The sequence below is a fragment of the Coregonus clupeaformis genome, chromosome 23, assembly GCF_020615455.1.
Source record: "Coregonus clupeaformis isolate EN_2021a chromosome 23, ASM2061545v1, whole genome shotgun sequence".
Taxonomy (NCBI): Eukaryota; Metazoa; Chordata; class Actinopteri; order Salmoniformes; family Salmonidae; genus Coregonus; species Coregonus clupeaformis.
In genome coordinates, this window is record NC_059214.1 from 16,674,828 (window position 1) to 16,693,859 (window position 19,032).

Consider the following 19,032-nt stretch of genomic DNA (forward strand, 5'->3'; position numbering starts at 1 on the left):
TCTAGAGGGATAAGAGCAGAGGAGATAGAGTTAGCTTTAGCAGTGCGGAGAGCCTCCATGACACAGAAGTGCAGTCTCAGTTGAATGACCAGTCTTGAAACCTGACTGGTTTGGATCAAGAAGGTAATTCTGAGAGAGATAGCAAGAGAGTTGGCTAAAGACGGCACGCTCAAGAGTTTTGGAGAGAAAAGAAAGAAGGGATACTGGTCTGTAGTTGTTGACATCGGAGGGATCGAATGTAGGTTTTTTGAGAAGGGGTGCAACTCTCGCTCTTTTGAAGACGGAAGGGACATAGCCAGCTGTCAAGGATGAGTTGATGAGCGAGGTGAGGTAGGGGAGAAGGTCTCCGGAAATGGTCTGGAGAAGAGAGGATGGGATAGGGTCAAGCGGGCAGGTTGTTGGGCGGCCGGCCGTCACAAGTCGCAAGATTTCATCTGGAGAGAGAGGGGAGAAAGAAGTCAAAGCATAGGGTACAAGAACATAGACATAGGTGACATAGAGCGGGGTCTCACTTGACAATGAGGTTCTTGAACAGGACGAGAGCGCGTTCCTCCAGAGTGCTTTTTCCCTGAGCGATGGGGTCTTTCTCGTATGTGTACTTCTGTTCCAGCTCCTGAAGCTTCTTCAGCTGCTGGCGTACCTGCTGTAAGCCCTCTGCCACTGCAGTGAACCTGCACACCCACACACGCATGCGCACACACACACACACACACACACACAGTTATGGTTGAAAGTGTGCTGTTGAAAGTATCTTACAGGGTCTAAGGTTAGGTGTAAGGGCAGTGGCAGGAGCTGAGGTGGACAGGAGGCAGGGCTGACCAGGTTTGTAGCTGGTCTAGACAGGCATTAGGTGGACCACCAATACACGCAATCTGCTGTCTGTGCTTCCATTCAGGCATCTCCTCCATCACCAGGGTGTACTGGATCTGCTCGGCCAAGTTCAGGATGTCAGCTATCTGATGCACCACCGCCTATAGGTCGGGAGAAACAAACACCACAAGCTAACCATACATCACAAGCTAACCATACATCACAAGCTAACCATACATCACAAGCTCACCATACAGCGTACACACTCGGACACACACGCATCCACGCACACACACCTCTCTGGTTATGTTGAGTTTGATGAACATCGCACTGATGACCATCTCCTCTTCACGGATCTCTTTCTGTACCACCAGTGACAGTGTCATCCCATTCACCTCTTGTTCCACTGACAAGTACAGAGAGTCACAATTGATATAGCATTAAGCATTCCCAATTTGATATTAAAAGAAAGGTCTAGAATTTCACAGCACAGATACTTCAGCCCGGAAACTAGTTTTTAGTACAGTAGGAGTAAGTTGTTATTTCAGTGCCTTCAGTGCCACATTGGCGAAAGCATAGAGCAGGGATCATCATCTAGATGATGACTGCAAGAAGCCCAAACAGATATAATATTAGACTAAAACAATCATTTCAAACCTTGCTTACATTTGTATATGATCAAGTGTCTCTCTATTATATGTGGGAATACTTGGGAAAAGATTTACAAACATTTCTGAAACTATTCAGACCCGTTGACTTTTTCCACATTTTGTTATGTTACAACCTTATTCTACAATGGATTAAAAAAAAATAATAATCCTCAACAATCTACACACAATACCCCATAACGACAAAGCGAAAACAGTTTTTGACATTTTAGCAAATGTATTAAAAATAAACAAAAATACCTTATTTACATAAGTATTCAGACCCTTTGCTATGAGCCTCGAAATTGAGCTCAGGTGCATCCTGTTTCCATTGATCATCCTTGAGATGTTTCTACAACTTTATTGGAGTCCACCTATGGTAAATTCAATTGATTGGACATGATTTGGAAAGGCACACACCTGTCTATATAAGGTCCCACAGTTGACAGTGCATGTCAGAGCAAAAACCAAGCCATGAGGTCGAAGGAATTGTCTGTAGAGCTCCGAGACAGGATTGTGTCAAAGCACAGATCTGGGGAAGGGTACCAAAAAAAGTCTGCAGCATTGAAGGTCCCCAAGAACACAGTGGCCTCCATCATTCTTAAATGGAAGAAGTTTGGAACCACCAAGACTCTTCCTAGAGCTGGCCGCCCAGCCAAACTGAGCAATCGGGGGAGAAGGGCCTTGGTCAGGGAGGTGACCAAGAAACCGATGGTCACTCTGACAGTGGTCTAGATTCCTCTGTGGAAATGGGAGAAACTTCCAGAAGGACAACCATCTCTGCAGCACTCCACCAATCAGGCCTTTATGGTAGAGAGGCCAGACGGAAGCCACTCCTCCGTAAAAGGCACATGACAGCCCGCTTGGAGTTTGCCAAAAGGCACTTAAAGACTCCAGACCATGAGAAACAAGATTCTCTGGTCTGATGAAACCAAGATTGAACTCTTTGGCCTGAATGCTAAGCGTCACGTCTGGAGGAAACCTGTCACCATCCCTACGGTGAAGCATGGTGGTGGCAGCATCATGCTGTGGGGATGTTTTTCAGCGGCAGGGACTGGGAGACTAGTCATGATCGAGGGAAAGATAAACGGAGAAAAGTACAGAGAGATCCTTCATAAAAACCTCCTCGGGACCTCAGACTGGGGCGAAGGTTCCCCTTCGAACAGGACAATGACCCTAAGCACACAGCCAAGACAACGCAGGAGTGACTTCGGGACAAGTCTCTGAATGTCCTTGAATGGCCCAGCCAGAGCCTGGACTTGAACCCAATCTAACATTTCTGGAGAGACCTGAAAATAGCTGTGCAGCAACGCTCCTCATCCAACCTGACAGAGCTTGAGAGGATCTGCAGAGAAGAATTGGAGAAACTCCCCAAATACAGGTGTGCCAAGCTTGTAGCGTCATACCGAAGAAGACTCAAGGCTGTAATCGCTGCCAAAGGTGCTTCAACAAAGTACTGAGTAAAGGGTCTGAATACTTATGTAAATGTATTATTTCTGTTTTTTATTTAGTAATACATTTGCAAAAAATGTCTAAAAACCTATTTTTGCTTTGTCATTATGGGGTATTTTGTGTAGATTGATGAGGGGAAAAAAACATTTAAATCAATTTTAGAATAAGGCTGTAACGTAACAAAATGTGGAAAAAGTCAAGGGCACGGTATGTATTTTTGGGGGGCTCAATAAAACTTGGGGGGGCCAAATTCGGCCATTGGACCGCCAGTTGGGGAACCCTGACATATAGCATTAACAGATCTGGGACCAGTCTAGTCTCGTGTCCCAGACCCAGGCTGTTGAAATAGACTAGGACCAGGCTTAGAGGCTATAACTCCTACAGTACCTCGGTTCTGCAGGGTCTTCTTCTTAAAGTCATGTTCATCCTGTAGGTCCTCCAGTGACTTAATCTCCTGCTCTGCATCCTGAAGAGGACAGAAGTCACACTTGGTTTTTCATGGACATCGATGATGTTTGTGAAAAACATTTTCTATCCTACTCTCCCAGACTGTTCAACTGGCTATTTTTCATGTAGAATGACAATACAATGGACAGTGCCGTAGTAGTTTGCATGACAAAAAAAACACATAACCAATATCACATGGTAATGGCCAAATGAGCGCACCTGAACTTGGTTCCTCAGGTCTTTGACTTTGTTGTTCAGCTCTTTCTGTTTCTCCAACACCACATTATTTTGTGTGGACCCAACGTTTTCCTGACAAAAACAGTTACAGACAATATGGTCTGTTTTCACACTCTGAAATGCTACTTCTGTTGCAGCAATGATTGAACATAAAATACATCATATCAGAGGCGGTTTACTTTTTATTTATTTATATATATATATATATATATATATATATATATATATATATATATATATATATATATATATAAAAAAACACACACACACATACTGCTAAGAAATGTGCTGAAATATCACAGTTCATGGCTAAATTGTCCATACAATAACTTTTCTAGAAAACACATAAGAGGATGCATCATAATCACAATTCAGAACATGTACACACTACAACAGACTATACCCCCACATTTCCATAAAGCAGTATGAAAAAGGCAAGATCAGTGTCTCACCTCTTTTTTTAAGGCGGATGCCAGGATTTTCTTCTCCTCTTTCAGACAGTTACATATAGTTATGGCCATGTGCAAAGGGTCCGCCTGAAAGTGGTCCTGGGAAGACAGTTAATCAACTTTAAAAGTTGAATGGGTGTTCCTCAAGGTTCTGTTCCAGCACCACTGTTCTTTTTCACATACTTGCTAGTTGCTACCTCTTGGAAATGTAATTAATAAAAAGGAAATGTCCCTGCTATGCTGATTATAAACAACCTGTCAACCAAACCAGATAAAACATTAAAAGGTGCAATATGCAGAAATCGCACCGCCATTTCCTGGTTGCTAAAATTCTAATTTCAGTTTATGTGGCAAAACAAGCAAGTGTAGAGAATCATTGAACCATCTAAATTGCTGGGAATATTATTTTCAATAACCAAAAATATTGTATTTTCAGCTGTTTGAAGCTGGGGTACAAAACCGAAAGTGAAAGAAGCAAAAACTAAACTTACAAACGAGAAACACAGAAATAGCGCACATACAACATATCTACCACTTCTTAGACTTGCTTTCAATGAGAATGACAGATCTATACCTCACATTTCTATGTGGATTTGGTTGGGTCCCCCAATAATTTACGTATTGCAGCTATAAGCTTGCTAAATCAAAAGGCTTCTGTAACAAAGGACTGGATAGCCAGTTCCTGTTTGAAAACTCAAACAATACAATAGTTACTTATTGCTTTAAAGAACCTCAAGATACACTATATATACACAATAGTATGTGGACACCCCTTCAAATTAGTGGATTTGGCTATTTCTGCCACACCAGTTGCTGGCAAGTATATAAAATCGAGCACACAGCCATGCAATCTCCATAGACAAACATTGACAGTAGAATGGCTTTACTGAAGAGCTCAGTGACTTTCAACATGGCACCGTCATAGGATGCCACTTTTCCAACAGCCCTGCTAGAGCTGCCCCGGTCAACTGTAAGTGCTGTTATTGTGAAGTGGAAACATCTAGGAGCAACAACGGCTCAGCCGCAAAGTGGTAGGCCACACAAGCTCACAGAGTGGAACTGCCGAGTGCTGAAGTGAGTAAATAATTTTCTGTCCTCGGTTGCAACACTCACTACTGAATTCCAAACTGCCTCTGGAAGCAACATCAGCACAATAACTGTTCGTCGGGCACTTAATGGAATGGGTTTCCATGGCCGAGCAGCAGCACACAAGCCTAAGATCACCATGCGCAATGCCAAGCGTTGGCTGGAGTGGTGTAAAGCTCGCCGCCACTGGACTCTGGAGCAGTGGAAACGCGTTCTCTGGAGTGATGAATCACGCTTCACCATCTGGCAGTCCGACGGACTAATCTGGGTTTGGCGGATGCCAGGAGAACACTACCTGCCCCAATGCATAGTGCCAACTCTAAAGTTTGGTGGAGGAGGAATAATGGTCTGGGGCTGTTTTTCATAGTTTGGGCTAGGCCCTTTAGTTCCAGTGAAGGGAAATCTTAACGCTACAGTATTCAATTACAATCTAGATAATTCTGTGCTTCCAACTTTGTGGCAACAGTTTGGGGAAGGCCCTTTCCTGTTTCAGCATGGCAATGCCCCCGTGCACAAATCGAGGTCCATACATTAATGGTTGGTCGAGATCGAACACCTTTGGGAGGAATTGGAACGCCGACTGCGAGCCAGGCCTAATCGCTCAACATCAGTGCCCAACCTCACTAATGCTCTTGTGGCTGAATGGAAGCAAGTCCCCGCAGCAATGTTCCAACATCTAGTGGAAAGCCTTCCCAGAAGAGTGGAGGAGGTTATTGCAGCAAAGAGGGGACCAACTCCATATTAATGCCCATGATTTTTGAATGAGATGTTCGACAAGCAGGTGTCCACATACTTTTGGTCATGTAGTGTAGTTTCTGTCATTACATCAGATTGAAATATTGTTGATACCCTCGATCCTGATTGGCCCTGATCTGACATTAAAACACCATCTCCAGAGCAGCATTCTTTCTTAGAATCAAAGCACCAGTCTTGCGGAATAATACTCAATAGCCAGTGCCTGAGTGTTTTTACCTTATAAATCCATGTCAATCCTTACAAATGAATACCGCATTCCACCCTGGCCTTACCTGCAGGTTGCGTTTAATCTTGCGTATATTGTGTTGCAACAGGAAGTTGTTCTCCAAGGCGAAGCAGCTGTACTGGTTGTCCAACTGGCCCAGGAGGTCATGGAAACGGACCGTCGCCAGGGAAACACTGGTGGCCACCATGTCCCTGCAGGAGGTGAACCAAATGGGGCAGGATTTTGAAATCTATTGTCATCATTTAAAATGATAGCAACCAGCCCACGGAACACAGTACAGTGGGGAAAAAATGTATTTAGTCAGCCACCAATTGTGCAAGTTCTCCCACTGAAAAAGATGAGAGAGGCCTGTAATTTTCATCATAGGTACACGTCAACTATGACAGACAAAATGAGGAAAAAAAATCCAGAAAATCACATTATAGGATTTTTTATGAATTTATTTGCAAATTATGGTGGAAAATATGTATTTGGTCAATAACAAAAGTTTCTCAATACTTTGTTATATACCCTTTGTTGGCAATGACACAGGTCAAACGTTTTCTGTAAGTCTTCAAAAGGTTTTCACACACTGTTGCTGGTATTTTGGCCCATTCCTCCATGCAGATCTCCTCTAGAGCAGTGATGTTTTGGGGCTGTCGCTGGGAAACACAGACTTTCAACTCCCTCCAAAGATTTTCTATGGGGTTGAGATCTGGAGACTGGCTAGGCCACTCCAGGACCTTGACATGCTTCATACAAAGCCACTCCTTCGTTGCCCGGGCGGTGTGTTTGGGATCATTGTCATGCTGAAAGACCCAGCCACGTTTCATCTTCAATGCCCTTGCTGATGGAAGGAGGTTTTCACTCAAAATCTCACGATACATGGCCCCATTCATTCTTTCCTTTACACGGATCAGTCGTCCTGGTCCCTTTGCAGAAAAACAGCCTCAAAGCATGATGTATCACCCCCATGCTTCACAGTAGGTATAGTGTTCTTTGGATGCAACTCAGCATTCTTTGTCCTCCAAACACGACGAGTTGAGTTTTTACCAAAAAGTTCTATTTTGGTTTCATCTGACCATATGACATTCTCCCAATCCTCTTCTGGATCATCCAAATGCACTCTAGCAAACTTCAGACGGGCCTGGACATGTACTGGCTTAAGCAGGGGGACACGTCTGGCACTGCAGGATTTGAGTCCCTGGCGGCGTAGTGTGTTACTGATGGTAGGCTTTGTTACTTTGGTCCCAGCTCTCTGCAGGTCATTCACTAGGTCCCCCCACGGGGTGAGATCTTGCGTGGAGCCCCAGATCGAGGGAGATTATCAGTGGTCTTGTATGTCTTCCATTTCCTAATAATTGCTCCCACAGTTGATTTCTTCAAACCAAGCTACTTACCTATTGCAGATTCAGTCTTCCCAGCCTGGTGCAGGTCTACAGTTTTGTTTCTGGTGTCCTTTGACAGCTCTTTGGTCTTGACCATAGTGGAGTTTGGAGTGTGACTGTTTGAGGTTGTGGACAGGTGTCTTTTATACTGATAACAAGTTCAAACAGGTGCCATTAATACAGGTAACGAGTGGAGGACAGAGGAGCCTCTTAAAGAAGAAGTTACAGGTCTGTGAGAGCCAGAAATCTTGCTTGTTTGTAGGTGACCAAATACTTATTTTCCACCATAATTTGCAAATAAATTCATTAAAAATCCTACAATGTGATTTTCTGGAGAAAAAAAATTCTCAATTTGTCTGTCATAGTTGACGTGTACCTATGATGAAAATTACAGGCCTCTCTCATCTTTTTAAGTGGGAGAACTTTCACAATTGGTGGCTGACTAAATACTTTTTTCCCCCACTGTCTCTTAGAAGGTGTTAGGTGAAGAGTTTGACAACCTGTACATCAACAACGAAAGTGTCAACCACATCGCAACCTTGATACATCTCTTAATCTTCCTTTCAGTTTTCTTATTACAGTAGTTGGCGCAGGCTTTCACAGCAATCATCTACCCATGCATCTAGATCAGGCAACGCTAATTTCCTGCAATTCTACACATTTTGCCATAGGCTGGAGAGAAATGATTGAGTGAGAGTGACTACAAGTTTAGATAGCTGGCTGCTAGACTAATTTACCATTCTAAAAAAAATTTAATCTCACATGGCTAATTGAGCGACTGTCAGCTGATTCACAAACTAATTTCAAAATTGCACTTTGTGCATTTTATACTATTCTAACTCTCAACAGTAAGTTGACATTTTATTGGGGGGGGGGGAGAATTGATCTGCGGCCCGCCAGTTGCCTATCCCTTACCTAGAATAACAAACAGTAGCATATTCAATCATGAGAACAGTACACAGGCTTCAAACACACCTACACGTACTGACTGTGTAAATTACAGACTTAGTCAGCCACTGCTACTCACTCACCAGTCATGGCTCTCGATCCAGGCACTGAGGTACTGGCGGATCGCCATAGGGAAAGTATCATCATACAGCTGGTCCACCTGCTCCAGGTACTTGGAGTCTAATTTCTGCAGCTGTAACCACTGTGCCATCTAGGAACCAGGGACAGAGAAAATCATTGTTTCCCCCTGTACCATTCCATAGGCACCTCAACATATGGTGGTCAGAGGATAACCAGTTACAGTACATAGCCTACTGCGTGTCATATTTATCGACAACTGCACATAGAGGCTGCTTTGTAATTCTGAGGTGCTTAGTTTCAGACGCTGTGATCAAATTTATACCACTTCTACAGATGACACACAGCCATTGTCAAGCCTAATCCCGCACCGGCTCTCGACGTCACCGGTCTAATATTAAACTCACCAACTGCACTTGCTTCCTGACTCCCTGCGTCTACATTATATCCATGTACAGTGGCTTGCGAAAGTATTCACCCCCCTTGCCATTTTTCCTATTTTGTTGCCTTACAACCTGGAATTAAAATAGATTTTGGGGGGGGGTTGTATCATTTGATTTACACAACATGCCTACCACTTTGAAGATGAAAAATATTTGTTCTTGTGAAACAAACAATAAATAAGATTTTAAAAAAGAAAACTTGAGCGTGCATAACTATTCACCCCCCCAAAGTCAATACTTTGTGTAGCCACCTTTTGCAGCAATTACAGCTGCAAGTCTCTTGGGGTGTCTCTATAAGCTTGGCACATCTAGCCACTGGGATTTTTGCCCATTCTTCAAGGAAAAACTGCTCCAACTCCTTCAAGTTGGATGGGTTCCGCTGGTGTACAGCAATCTTTAAGTCATACCACAGATTCTCAATTGGATTGAGGTCTGGGCTTAGAGTAGGCCATTCCTATACATTTAAAATGTTTCCCCTTAAACCACTTGAGTGTTGCTTTAGCAGTATGCTTAGGATCATTGTCCTGCTGGAAGGTGAACCTCCGTCCCAGTCTCAAATCTCTGGAACAGGTTTCCCTCAAGAATTACCCTGTATTTAGCGCCATCCATCATTCCTTCAATTCTGACCAGTTTCCCAGTCCCTGCCGATGAAAAACCTCCCCACAGCATGATGCTGCCACCACCATGCTTCACTGTGGGGATGGTGTTCTCAGGGTGATGAGAGGTGTTGGGTTTGCGCCAGACATAGCGTTTTCCTTGATGGCCAAAAAGCTCAATTTTAGTCTCATTTGACCAGAGTACCTTCTTCCATATGTTTGAGGAGTCTCCCACATGCCTTTTGGCAAACACCAAACGTGTTTGCTTATTTCTTTCTTTAAGCAATGTCTTTTTTCTGGCTCCTCTTCCATAAAGCCCAGCTATGTGGAGTGTACGGCTTAAAGTGGTCCTATGGACAGATACTCCAATCACCTCTGTGGAGCTTTGCAGCTCCTTCAGGATTATCTTTGGTCTCTTTGTTGCCTCTCTGATTAATGCCCTCCTTGTCTGGTCCGTGAGTTTTGGTGGGCGGCCCTCTCTTGGCAGGTTTGTTGTGGTGCCATATTCTTTCCATTTTTTAATAATGGATTTAATGGTGCTCCATGGGATGTTCAAAGTTTCTGATATTTTTTTAAAACCCAACCCTGATCTGTACTTCTCCACAACCTTGTCCCTGACCTGTTTGGAGAGCTCCTTGGTCTTCATGGTGCCCCTTGCTTAGTGGTGTTGCAGACTCTGGGGGCCTTTCAGAACAGGTGTATACATACTGAGATCATGTGACAGATCATGTGACACTTAGATTGCACACAGGTGGACTTTATTTAACTAATTATGTGACTTCTGAAGGTAATTGGTTGCACCAGATCTTATTTAGGGGCTTCATCGCAAAGGGGGGGAATACATATGCACGCACCAGTTTTCCATTATTTATTTTTTAGAATTTCTTTTTAAACAAGTTTTCTTTTTCATTTCACTTCACCAATTTGGACTATTTTGTGTATGTCCATTACAAGAAATCCAAATAAAAATCAATTTAAATTACAGGTTGTAATGCAACAAAATAGGAAAAACGCCAAGCGGGATGAATACTTTTGCAAGGCACTGTACATCAGGGTTGGTCTCAGTTCAGTTTTCACTTCTGAAAATTCAGGAAGTTAATTGAAAAATCCTCACAGAAAACAATGTATAATTTAAATTAATTAATTGCATTTTAATTCACTTCCTGATTTGAAAACTCTGACATACAGTCAGCTATAAGCTTCTTTAGTCTTTGAAGGGTTGAGGAAGAGAGTCAGCTGCTCTATAGTACTGCTGGGTAACACCAATGTTGCCTAATGGGATAATGGCTGAACTGTTTTTCATTGAACTTCTTAACTGCATTCTGTGTATATTTCAGTGAAGGGGTAAAGTTTAAACAAGCTTTAGTAGCTAAAGTAGCTAGATTGGAATTCAATTGAAGTGCATGTCAATTTCCTGCAATGTCACAACTTAAGCCATTGTGTAAAGTACTTTAGTAAAAATACTTTAAAGTACTACTTAAGAAAATTGTCAAATTCACGCACTTATCAAGAGAACATACCTGGTCATCCCTACTCCCTCTGATCTGGTGGACTCACTAAACACAAATGCTTCGTTTGTAAATTATGTAATTGTTAGAGTGAACCATTGAGTGTTCTGTGTCTCTTATCAAGATATATTTCTAATTAGAGTTTCCTGTTCCAAATGAAGAATGTACAACCATTATCACATGCTGATTGATTGAAGCAAACTATATTCAATCAACAGCTATGATTGCGGTTGTGGTGGCTTTTTCTAAACCTGCATCTTTGAAGTATTGCAAGATCAACTTTGACCAGCTGAAGTGTTTTTGTATGATTATGAATATGGTTCAAGCAAATACATTCTGAAAACAGCATTGCAAGACTAAAAGAAAAAAAAACATGATATAAATATGTTCAATTACTGTACCACACTTGTAGTTATTACACATGCATTTCCTCAGTATGCAATTAATTATTAGGTGGCCTAATCACTTTTGCCAAATTAATCTGCACAAGTGACATTATGCAAAAATATATGTGCCAGTAGCTGCCAGTGAAACCTAATACAATTTTCAAAGAAAATTATTCAAAAAAAGCATTAGAAGAAAATGGCAGAAATTACATGTTTTCTTACAAAACCAAATTCTATGAACAGACAATCTATTTTGTGACAATAATTTGGAAAGAAAATATTGACACTATATTTGACGGTTTCAATAATATAAGAAAATTAAATGGTTATTATTACCAAGTAAAACAAACACGTTTTGTATACTTATTTCAACACATCCCTTGATTTGACGCTATCTATGACACAAAATTCCCTGCATGCACAATTGCGTTTTTGGATGTGTTTTACCCGATATTTATTGATTGCAGTAACTACCAGTTACAGTAAGCGGTACCTACCTTGATTAATGTTGAAAACGGTACTAAAAAGGTGAAGTCAAGATAGATGGGAAAAGGTTCCTCCAATAACTTCCCCAGCCTTGTGCTTCAGAAAACATGTGAACATTTAGGTAGGCAGGCTATTGCCAATAAAATAATTCTGTAAAGATCAACTTTCACATGAACAGCTGTTTATTGGCACAACCCATACGGGTCAGTAGAGAACCAATGAAAGTCCAATGCGCGTTTTACCGCTGTTCTTTTCGAGCAACCTCCCTCAGCCTGAAATCAGAAACGCAACTTATTCAGACCGTAAATAGAAACTTAACATATTATTGAACAAAAGCTTTGAAAGTAATGTCACAGCTATTTTGGGTAGTTCATCCTGTACTGCAATGGAATGTTCAACATTTTAAAAGCAATATACATAACTCAAAAAGCTGTCTTGCTGACTATAGTGTATTTATTACAAATGCTTGGCAAAGTAAAACGGTCGTACCTTCATTTATCTTAGCAAGCGCTCTGCAGGTTCTGTCGGCGGGAGTGGCCAAAAATGATGGAACGGCTGTGTAGAAACCATGTGGTTTCCGAGAAAGCGAAAGTAGATAGTGCAGCGCCACATAGGAAACAGCCGGAAACGAAACTAGCTCAAATTCCAAGTAGGTATTTTTTTTTCAGGAACATACAGTGCACTCTGGAAGTATTCCGACCCCTTGACTTTTTACACATTTTGTTATGTTACAGCCTTATTCTTAAACTGATTAAATTGGCTGGGCCACTCAAGGACATACAGAGACTTGTCCCAATGCCACTCCTGTGTTGTCTTGGCTGTGTGCTTAGGGTCGTCGTCCTGTTGGAAGGTGAACCTTCAACCCAGTCTGAGGTCCTGAGCGCTCTGGAGCAGGTTTTCATCAAGTCTCCCAGTCCCTGCCGCTGAAAAACATCCCCACAGCATGATGCTGCCACCACCATGCTCCACCGTAGGGATGGTGCCAGGTTTCCTCCAGAAGTGACATTTGGCATTCAGGCCAAAGAGTTCAATCTTGGTTTCATTAGACCAGAGAATCTTGTTTCACATGGTCTGAGAGTCTTTAGGTGTCTTTTGGCAAACTTCCAAGGGGGCTGTCATGTGTTCTTGGGGACCTTCAATGCTGCAGCCATTTTTTGGTACCCTTCCCCAGATCTGTGCCTCAACACAATCCAGTCTCGGCGCTCTACGGACAATTCCTTAGACTTCATGGCTTGGTTTTTGCTCTAACATGCACTGTCAACTGTGGGACCTTATATAGACAGGTGTGTGCCTTTCCAAATCATGTCCAATCAATTGAATTTACCACAGGTGGACTCCAATCAAGTTGTAGAAACATCTCAAGGATGATCAATAGAAACAGGATGCACCTGAGCTCAATTTATTTTGAGTCTCATAGCAAAGGGTCGGAATACTCATGTAAATAAGGTATTTCTGTTTTCTATTTTTAATACATTTGCAAACATTTCTAAAAACCTATTTTTGCTTTGTCATTATGGGGTACTGCGTGTAGATTGATGAGGACAATTTTTTATTTAATCAATTTTAGAATAAGGCTGTAACATAACAAAATGTGGAAAAAGTCAACGGGTCTGAATACTTTCTGAATGCACTGTATTTCTCATAATAGGCCAACCACATAAAATCATGATTTAGTCTGCCTATTTTTATATTGAGTAGTTTCTTATATGGATCTGAAATATATACAATAAAAGTTTATCCCTCAAGTCAAGGGGAAATAAGCTTGGCCACTTGCCCCTGCACACTTGATCAAGTATGCAAAACCATTGAATATAGGCCTACAAGAGAGATCATGATTAAAAAACATAAATGCCAAGATGATGGTACAATTCAGACAGTCAATCAATCAATTACAATATCAGAATGTCCTTTGTCCCATTATAGGCTACAGTCATTATAAAACTGTAAACTTGGATCCTGATTGGTTGATAGCCGCAAGTTATTCACAATAATCCCAGGCAAGGAATTACAATTCCTTGTCCCCAGGTAATTCCATTTGAATGATCAATATCATCGTGACAGCACGTACAGTGTCATTGAGGCCATCTCCATTTTGAAGTAGTCAATTTTCTTCTTCTTTTGTGTTTGAAAAAAGCATAAAGCTAATATTGGTGATTTACTGCCACTTGCAGTACTGGAGTCCTGACCCAAATCTTGTGTCATTGATTTATTGTGGCCACTAGAATGCAGTGATATACTGTATCTTAAATACATTTAAAAACCATAGTTAACCCAATTTGAAGAAGACAATGCTCTGATCATTGGCTGATCGCTCCCAACCCATAGGAATCTCCACCTAGATATTTTTTCATAACCCAACCCTGATCTGTACTTCTCCACAACTTAGTCCCTGACCTGTTTGGAGAGCTCCTTGGTCTTCATGGTGCCGCTTGCTTGGTGGAGCCCCTTGCTTAGTGGTGTTGCAGACTCCGGGGCCTTTCAGAACAGTTGTATATACGCACCACTTTTCCGTCATTTATTTTTTGAAACACGTAATTTTTTTCATTTCACTTCACCAATTTGGACTATTTTGTGTATGTCCATTACATGAAATCCAAATTAAAATCAATTTAAATTACAGGTTGTAATGCAACAAAATTGGAAAAACACCAAGGGGGATGAATACTTTTTCAAGGCACTGTATCCAAAGAAATGGAAATAGAAACAAAGGTAAAACAAATGAAAATGCAAACGTCATTTCAGCTGCTTGATGTGATGTGAGTTAGGTTTAGTTGGCTAGCTAGCAAAGGAGAAGTAGCCAGCCTGCATAGCGACCTTTTTTGCGTAAGACGGACCACCAGTCCGCTTGGCTAGCAACTTCAGAATCTCTGAACTATTGGCTTTTGCCCATACTATTCACCTTAGCAACGCTAGTTAGCATTAGCAATGGCTCCAGAAACGACCATCAACTTCTTTCAAAATGCACACAGACATATAAAAAATGGTACCCATGAATTCATCTGACTCTGGGTACATAGAAAAAAGGGTTTGATTGCCAAAATGTCAAGCTTTCCCTTTAATATAATTTTTTCATATGTTGGCAACCATTTAATAAAGTAACTCGAACCCGCAGATTATCGTGAGTAACACTCTTAAGGGCCGTATCCGGGCACTCTGCTTCATGTGAGAACAGCCCTCATCTGTGATTCATGATAATCCCCGGGTTCTCATACCTTATTGCTTAAATGACAGATGAAGGGTAGCTTGATCTTTTTGCGGTGCATGGACGAGTGCATAACCACCTGTGCCACAAACCTTTGGTAGAGGCCGTAGGCCCAAAGTAGGCCTACAACACTATACATCATGCTACACTGTCTTGCAAAGTAAACCCTGTAAATTAGTTTACACTTTCTTACAGAAACTACTGTAGATCCGCTGATCAGTGAAATATGAGGAAGCAAGCTCTCCGACCTTCAAGGCAAAACAGTAATTTAATAAATGTACAGCCCAAGGTACTTTCCCATTTTATGACAATAGAAGGTACAGTAGCCACTTGATGCCAACAATGTAGCTGGTCAAATGCCATGAGAATCAGTTATTTCCACATGAATAGTCACGTCTGCATTTGAATCATTCAGGAAATATTTCAACATAAAGAGGAAATGTTGCACTTCTGAAGAGCCATGACAAGAAACAAGACTTAAAGCTTACTTGGGAATCTGGTTCCCTGTTAAATTTTAGACAGCAAAATCAGTAATCTAACCATGGGATACAAACATTTTTGATTTTTTTTATGGGGGGGGTATTCCTGGTATTCCTTAAAGAGGTAGGGTTTCAAGTGTCTCCGGAAGGTGGTCAGTGACTCCGCTGTTCTGGCGTCGTGGGGGAGCTTGTTCCACCATTGGGGTGCCAGAGCAGCGAATAGCTTTGACTGGGCTGAGCGGGAACTGTGCTTCCATAGAGGTAGGGGGGCTAGCAGGCCAGAAGTGGATGAACATAGTGCCCTCGTTTGGGTGTAGGGTCTGATCAGAGCCTGAAGGTAAGGAGGTGCCGTTCCCCTCACAGCTCCGTAGGCAAGCACCATGGTTTTGTAGTAGATGCGAGCTTCAACTGGAAGCCATTGGAGAGTGCGGAGGAGCGGGGTGACATGAGAGAACTTGGGAAGGTTGAACACCAGACGGGCTGCAGCGTTCTGGATAAGTTGTAGGGGTTTAATGGCACAGGCAGGGAGCCCAGCCAACAGCGAGTTGCAGTAATCCAGACGGGAGATGACAAGTGCCTGGATTAGGACCTGTGCCGCTTTCTGTGTAAGGTAGGGTCGTACTCTGCGAATGTCGTAGAGCATGAACCTGCAGGATCGGGTCACCGCCTTGATGTTAGCGGAGAACGACAGGGTGTTGTCCAGGGTCACGCCAAGGTTCTTTGCACTCTGGGAGGAGGACACAATGGAGTTGTCAACCGTGATGGCGAGATCATGGAGCGGGCAGTCCTTACCCGGGAGGAAGAGCAGCTCCGTCTTGCCGAGGTTCAGCTTGAGGTGGTGATCCAACATCCACACTGATATGTCTGCCAGACATGCAGAGATGCGATTCGCCACCTGGTTATCAGAAGGGGGAAAGGAGAAAATTAATTGTGTGTCGTCTGCGTAGCAATGATAGGAGAGACCATGTGAGGATATGACAGAGCCAAGTGACTTGGTGTATAGAGAGAATAGGAGAGGGCCTAGAACTGAACCTTGGGGGACACCAGTGGTGAGAGCACGTGGTGCGGAGACAGATTCTCGCCATGCCACCTGGTAGGAGCGACCTGTCAGGTAGGACGCAATCCAAGAGTGAGCAGCGCCGGAGATGCCCAATTTGGAGAGGGTGGAGAGGAGGATCTGATGGTTCACAGTATCAAAGGCAGCAGATAGGGTCTAGAAGGATAAGATCAGAGGAGATAGAGTTAGCTTTAGCAGTGCGGAGAGCCTCCATGACACAGAAGTGCAGTCTCAGTTGAATGACCAGTCTTGAAACCTGACTGGTTTGGATCAAGAAGGTCATTCTGAGAGAGATAGCAGGAGAGTTGGCTAGAGACAGCACGCTCAAGAGTTTTGGAGAGAAAAGAAAGAAGGGATACTGGTCTGTAGTTGTTGACATCGGAGGGATCGAGTGTAGGTTTTTTGAGGAGGGGTGCAACTCTCGCTCTCTTGAAGACTGAAGGGACATAGCCAGCGGTCAAGGATGAGTTGATGAGCGAGGTAAGGGAGAAGGTCTCCGGAAATGGTCTGGAGAAGAGCCATTGAGCCAGAGGGGATAGGGTCAAGCGGGCAGGTTGTTGGGCGGCCGGCCGTCACAAGTCGCAAGATTTCATCTGGAGAGAGAGGGGAGAAAGAAGTCAAAGCATAGGGTAGGGCAGTACGAGCAGGACCAGCGGTGTCATTTGACTTAATAAATGAGGATCGGATGTCATCAACCTTCTTTTCAAAATGGTTGACGAAGTCATCCACAGAGAGGGAGGAGGGAGGGGGAGGAGGAGGAAGATTCAGCAGGGAGGAGAAGGTGGAAAAGAGCTTCCTAGGGTTAGGGGCAGAGGCTTAACATTTTGAGTGGTAGAAAGTGGCTTTAGCAGCAGAAACAGAGGAAGAAAATGTAGAGAGGAGGGAGTGAAAAGATGACAGGTCCGCAGGGAGTCTAGTTTTCCTCCATTTCCGCGGCTGCCCGGAGCCCTGTTCTGTGAGCTCGCAGTGAGTCGTCAAGCCACGGAGCAGGAGGGGAGGACCGAGCCGGCCGGGAGGATAGGGGACATAGAGAGTCAAAAGATGCAGAAAGGGAGGAGAGGAGGGTTGAGGAGGCAGAATCAGGAGATCGGAGGGAGAAGGATTTAGCAGAGGGAAGAGATGATAGGATGGAAGAGGAGAGAGTAGCGGGAGAGAGAGAGCGAAGGTTGCGACAGCACATTACCATCTGAGTAGGGGCAGAGTGAGTAGTGTTGGAGGAGAGCGAGAGAGAAAAGGATACAAAGTAGTGGTCGGAGACTTGGAGGGGAGTTGCAGTGAGATTAGTAGAACAACAGCATCTAGTAAAGATGAGGTCAAGCGTATTGCCTGTCTTGTGAGTAGGGGGGGACGGTGAGAGGGTGAGGTCAAAAGAGGAAAGAAGGAGGCAGAGAGAAATGAGTCAAAGGCAGACGTAGGGAGATTAAAGTCACCCAGAACTGTGAGGGGTGAGCCATCCTCAGGAAAGGAACTTATCAAGGCGTCAAGCTCATTGATGAACTCTCCAAGGGAACCTGGAGGGAGGGCGATAAATGATGAAGATGTTAATCTTGAATGGGTTAGTGACTGTGACAGCATGGAATTCAAATGGGGAGATAGACAGATGGGTCAGGGGGAAAAGAGAGAATGTCCACTTGGGAGAGATGAGGATTCCTGTGCCACCGCCGCGCTGACCAGATGCTCTCGGGGTATGCGAGAACACATGATCAGACGAGGAAAGAGCAGTAGAAGTAGCAGTGTTTTCTGTGGTAATCCATGTTTCCGTCAGCGCCAAGAAGTCGAGGGACTGGAGGGTAGCATAGGCTGAGATGAACTCTGCCTTGTTGGCCGCAGAACGGCAGTTCCAGAGGCTGCCGGAGACCTGGAACTCCACGTGGGTCGTGGGTGCAGGGACCACCAGGTTAGAGTGGCAGCAGCCACTCGGTGTGAAGCGTTTGTATGGCCTGTGCAGAGAGAAGAGAACAGGGATAGACAGACACATACAGTGAGGGAAAAAAAGTATTTGATCCCCTGCTGATTTTGTACGTTTGCCCACTGACAAAGAAATGATTAGTCTATTATTTTAATGGTAGGTTTATTTGAACAGTGAGAGACAGAATAACAACAACAAAATCCAGAAAAGCGCATGTCAAAAATGTTATAAATTGATTTGCATTTTAATGAGGGAAATTAGTATTTGACCCCCTCTCAAATCAGAACGATTTCTGGCTCCCAGGTGTCTTTTATACAGGTAACGAGCTGAGATTAGGAGCCCACTCTTAAAGGGAGTGCTCCTAATCTCAGTTTGTTACCTGTATAAAAGACACCTGTCTACAGAAGCAATCAATCAATCAGATTCTAAACTCTCCACCATGGCCAAGACCAAAGAGCTCTCC

At 43.4% G+C, this 19,032-nt stretch overlaps 1 protein-coding gene across 3 annotated transcripts in view; it reads right to left on the minus strand.

Annotated features, from left to right (window-relative positions):
• Nucleotides 1–12,602, minus strand: part of LOC121536664 (signal transducer and activator of transcription 1-alpha/beta) — a 32,377-nt gene extending 19,775 nt beyond the window's left edge. For 2 of the 3 annotated variants that reach the window (XM_041844079.2, XM_041844078.2), the window contains exons 1-10: nucleotides 12,412–12,602; nucleotides 11,934–12,194; nucleotides 8,509–8,636; nucleotides 6,157–6,301; nucleotides 4,046–4,141; nucleotides 3,576–3,665; nucleotides 3,297–3,375; nucleotides 1,107–1,216; nucleotides 820–971; nucleotides 513–671 (exon numbers count right to left, since the gene is read on the minus strand). In XM_041844079.2, the coding sequence (XP_041700013.1) occupies nucleotides 513–671; nucleotides 820–971; nucleotides 1,107–1,216; nucleotides 3,297–3,375; nucleotides 3,576–3,665; nucleotides 4,046–4,141; nucleotides 6,157–6,301; nucleotides 8,509–8,636 (959 nt within the window). In that variant the 5' untranslated portion in view covers nucleotides 11,934–12,194; nucleotides 12,412–12,602. Of the gene's footprint in view, nucleotides 1–512; nucleotides 672–819; nucleotides 972–1,106; nucleotides 1,217–3,296; nucleotides 3,376–3,575; nucleotides 3,666–4,045; nucleotides 4,142–6,156; nucleotides 6,302–8,508; nucleotides 8,637–11,933; nucleotides 12,257–12,411 lie in introns of those variants that run through there. The other variant, XM_045206549.1, reaches the window with a different exon arrangement.
• Nucleotides 12,603–19,032: the final 6,430 nt, after the last annotated feature.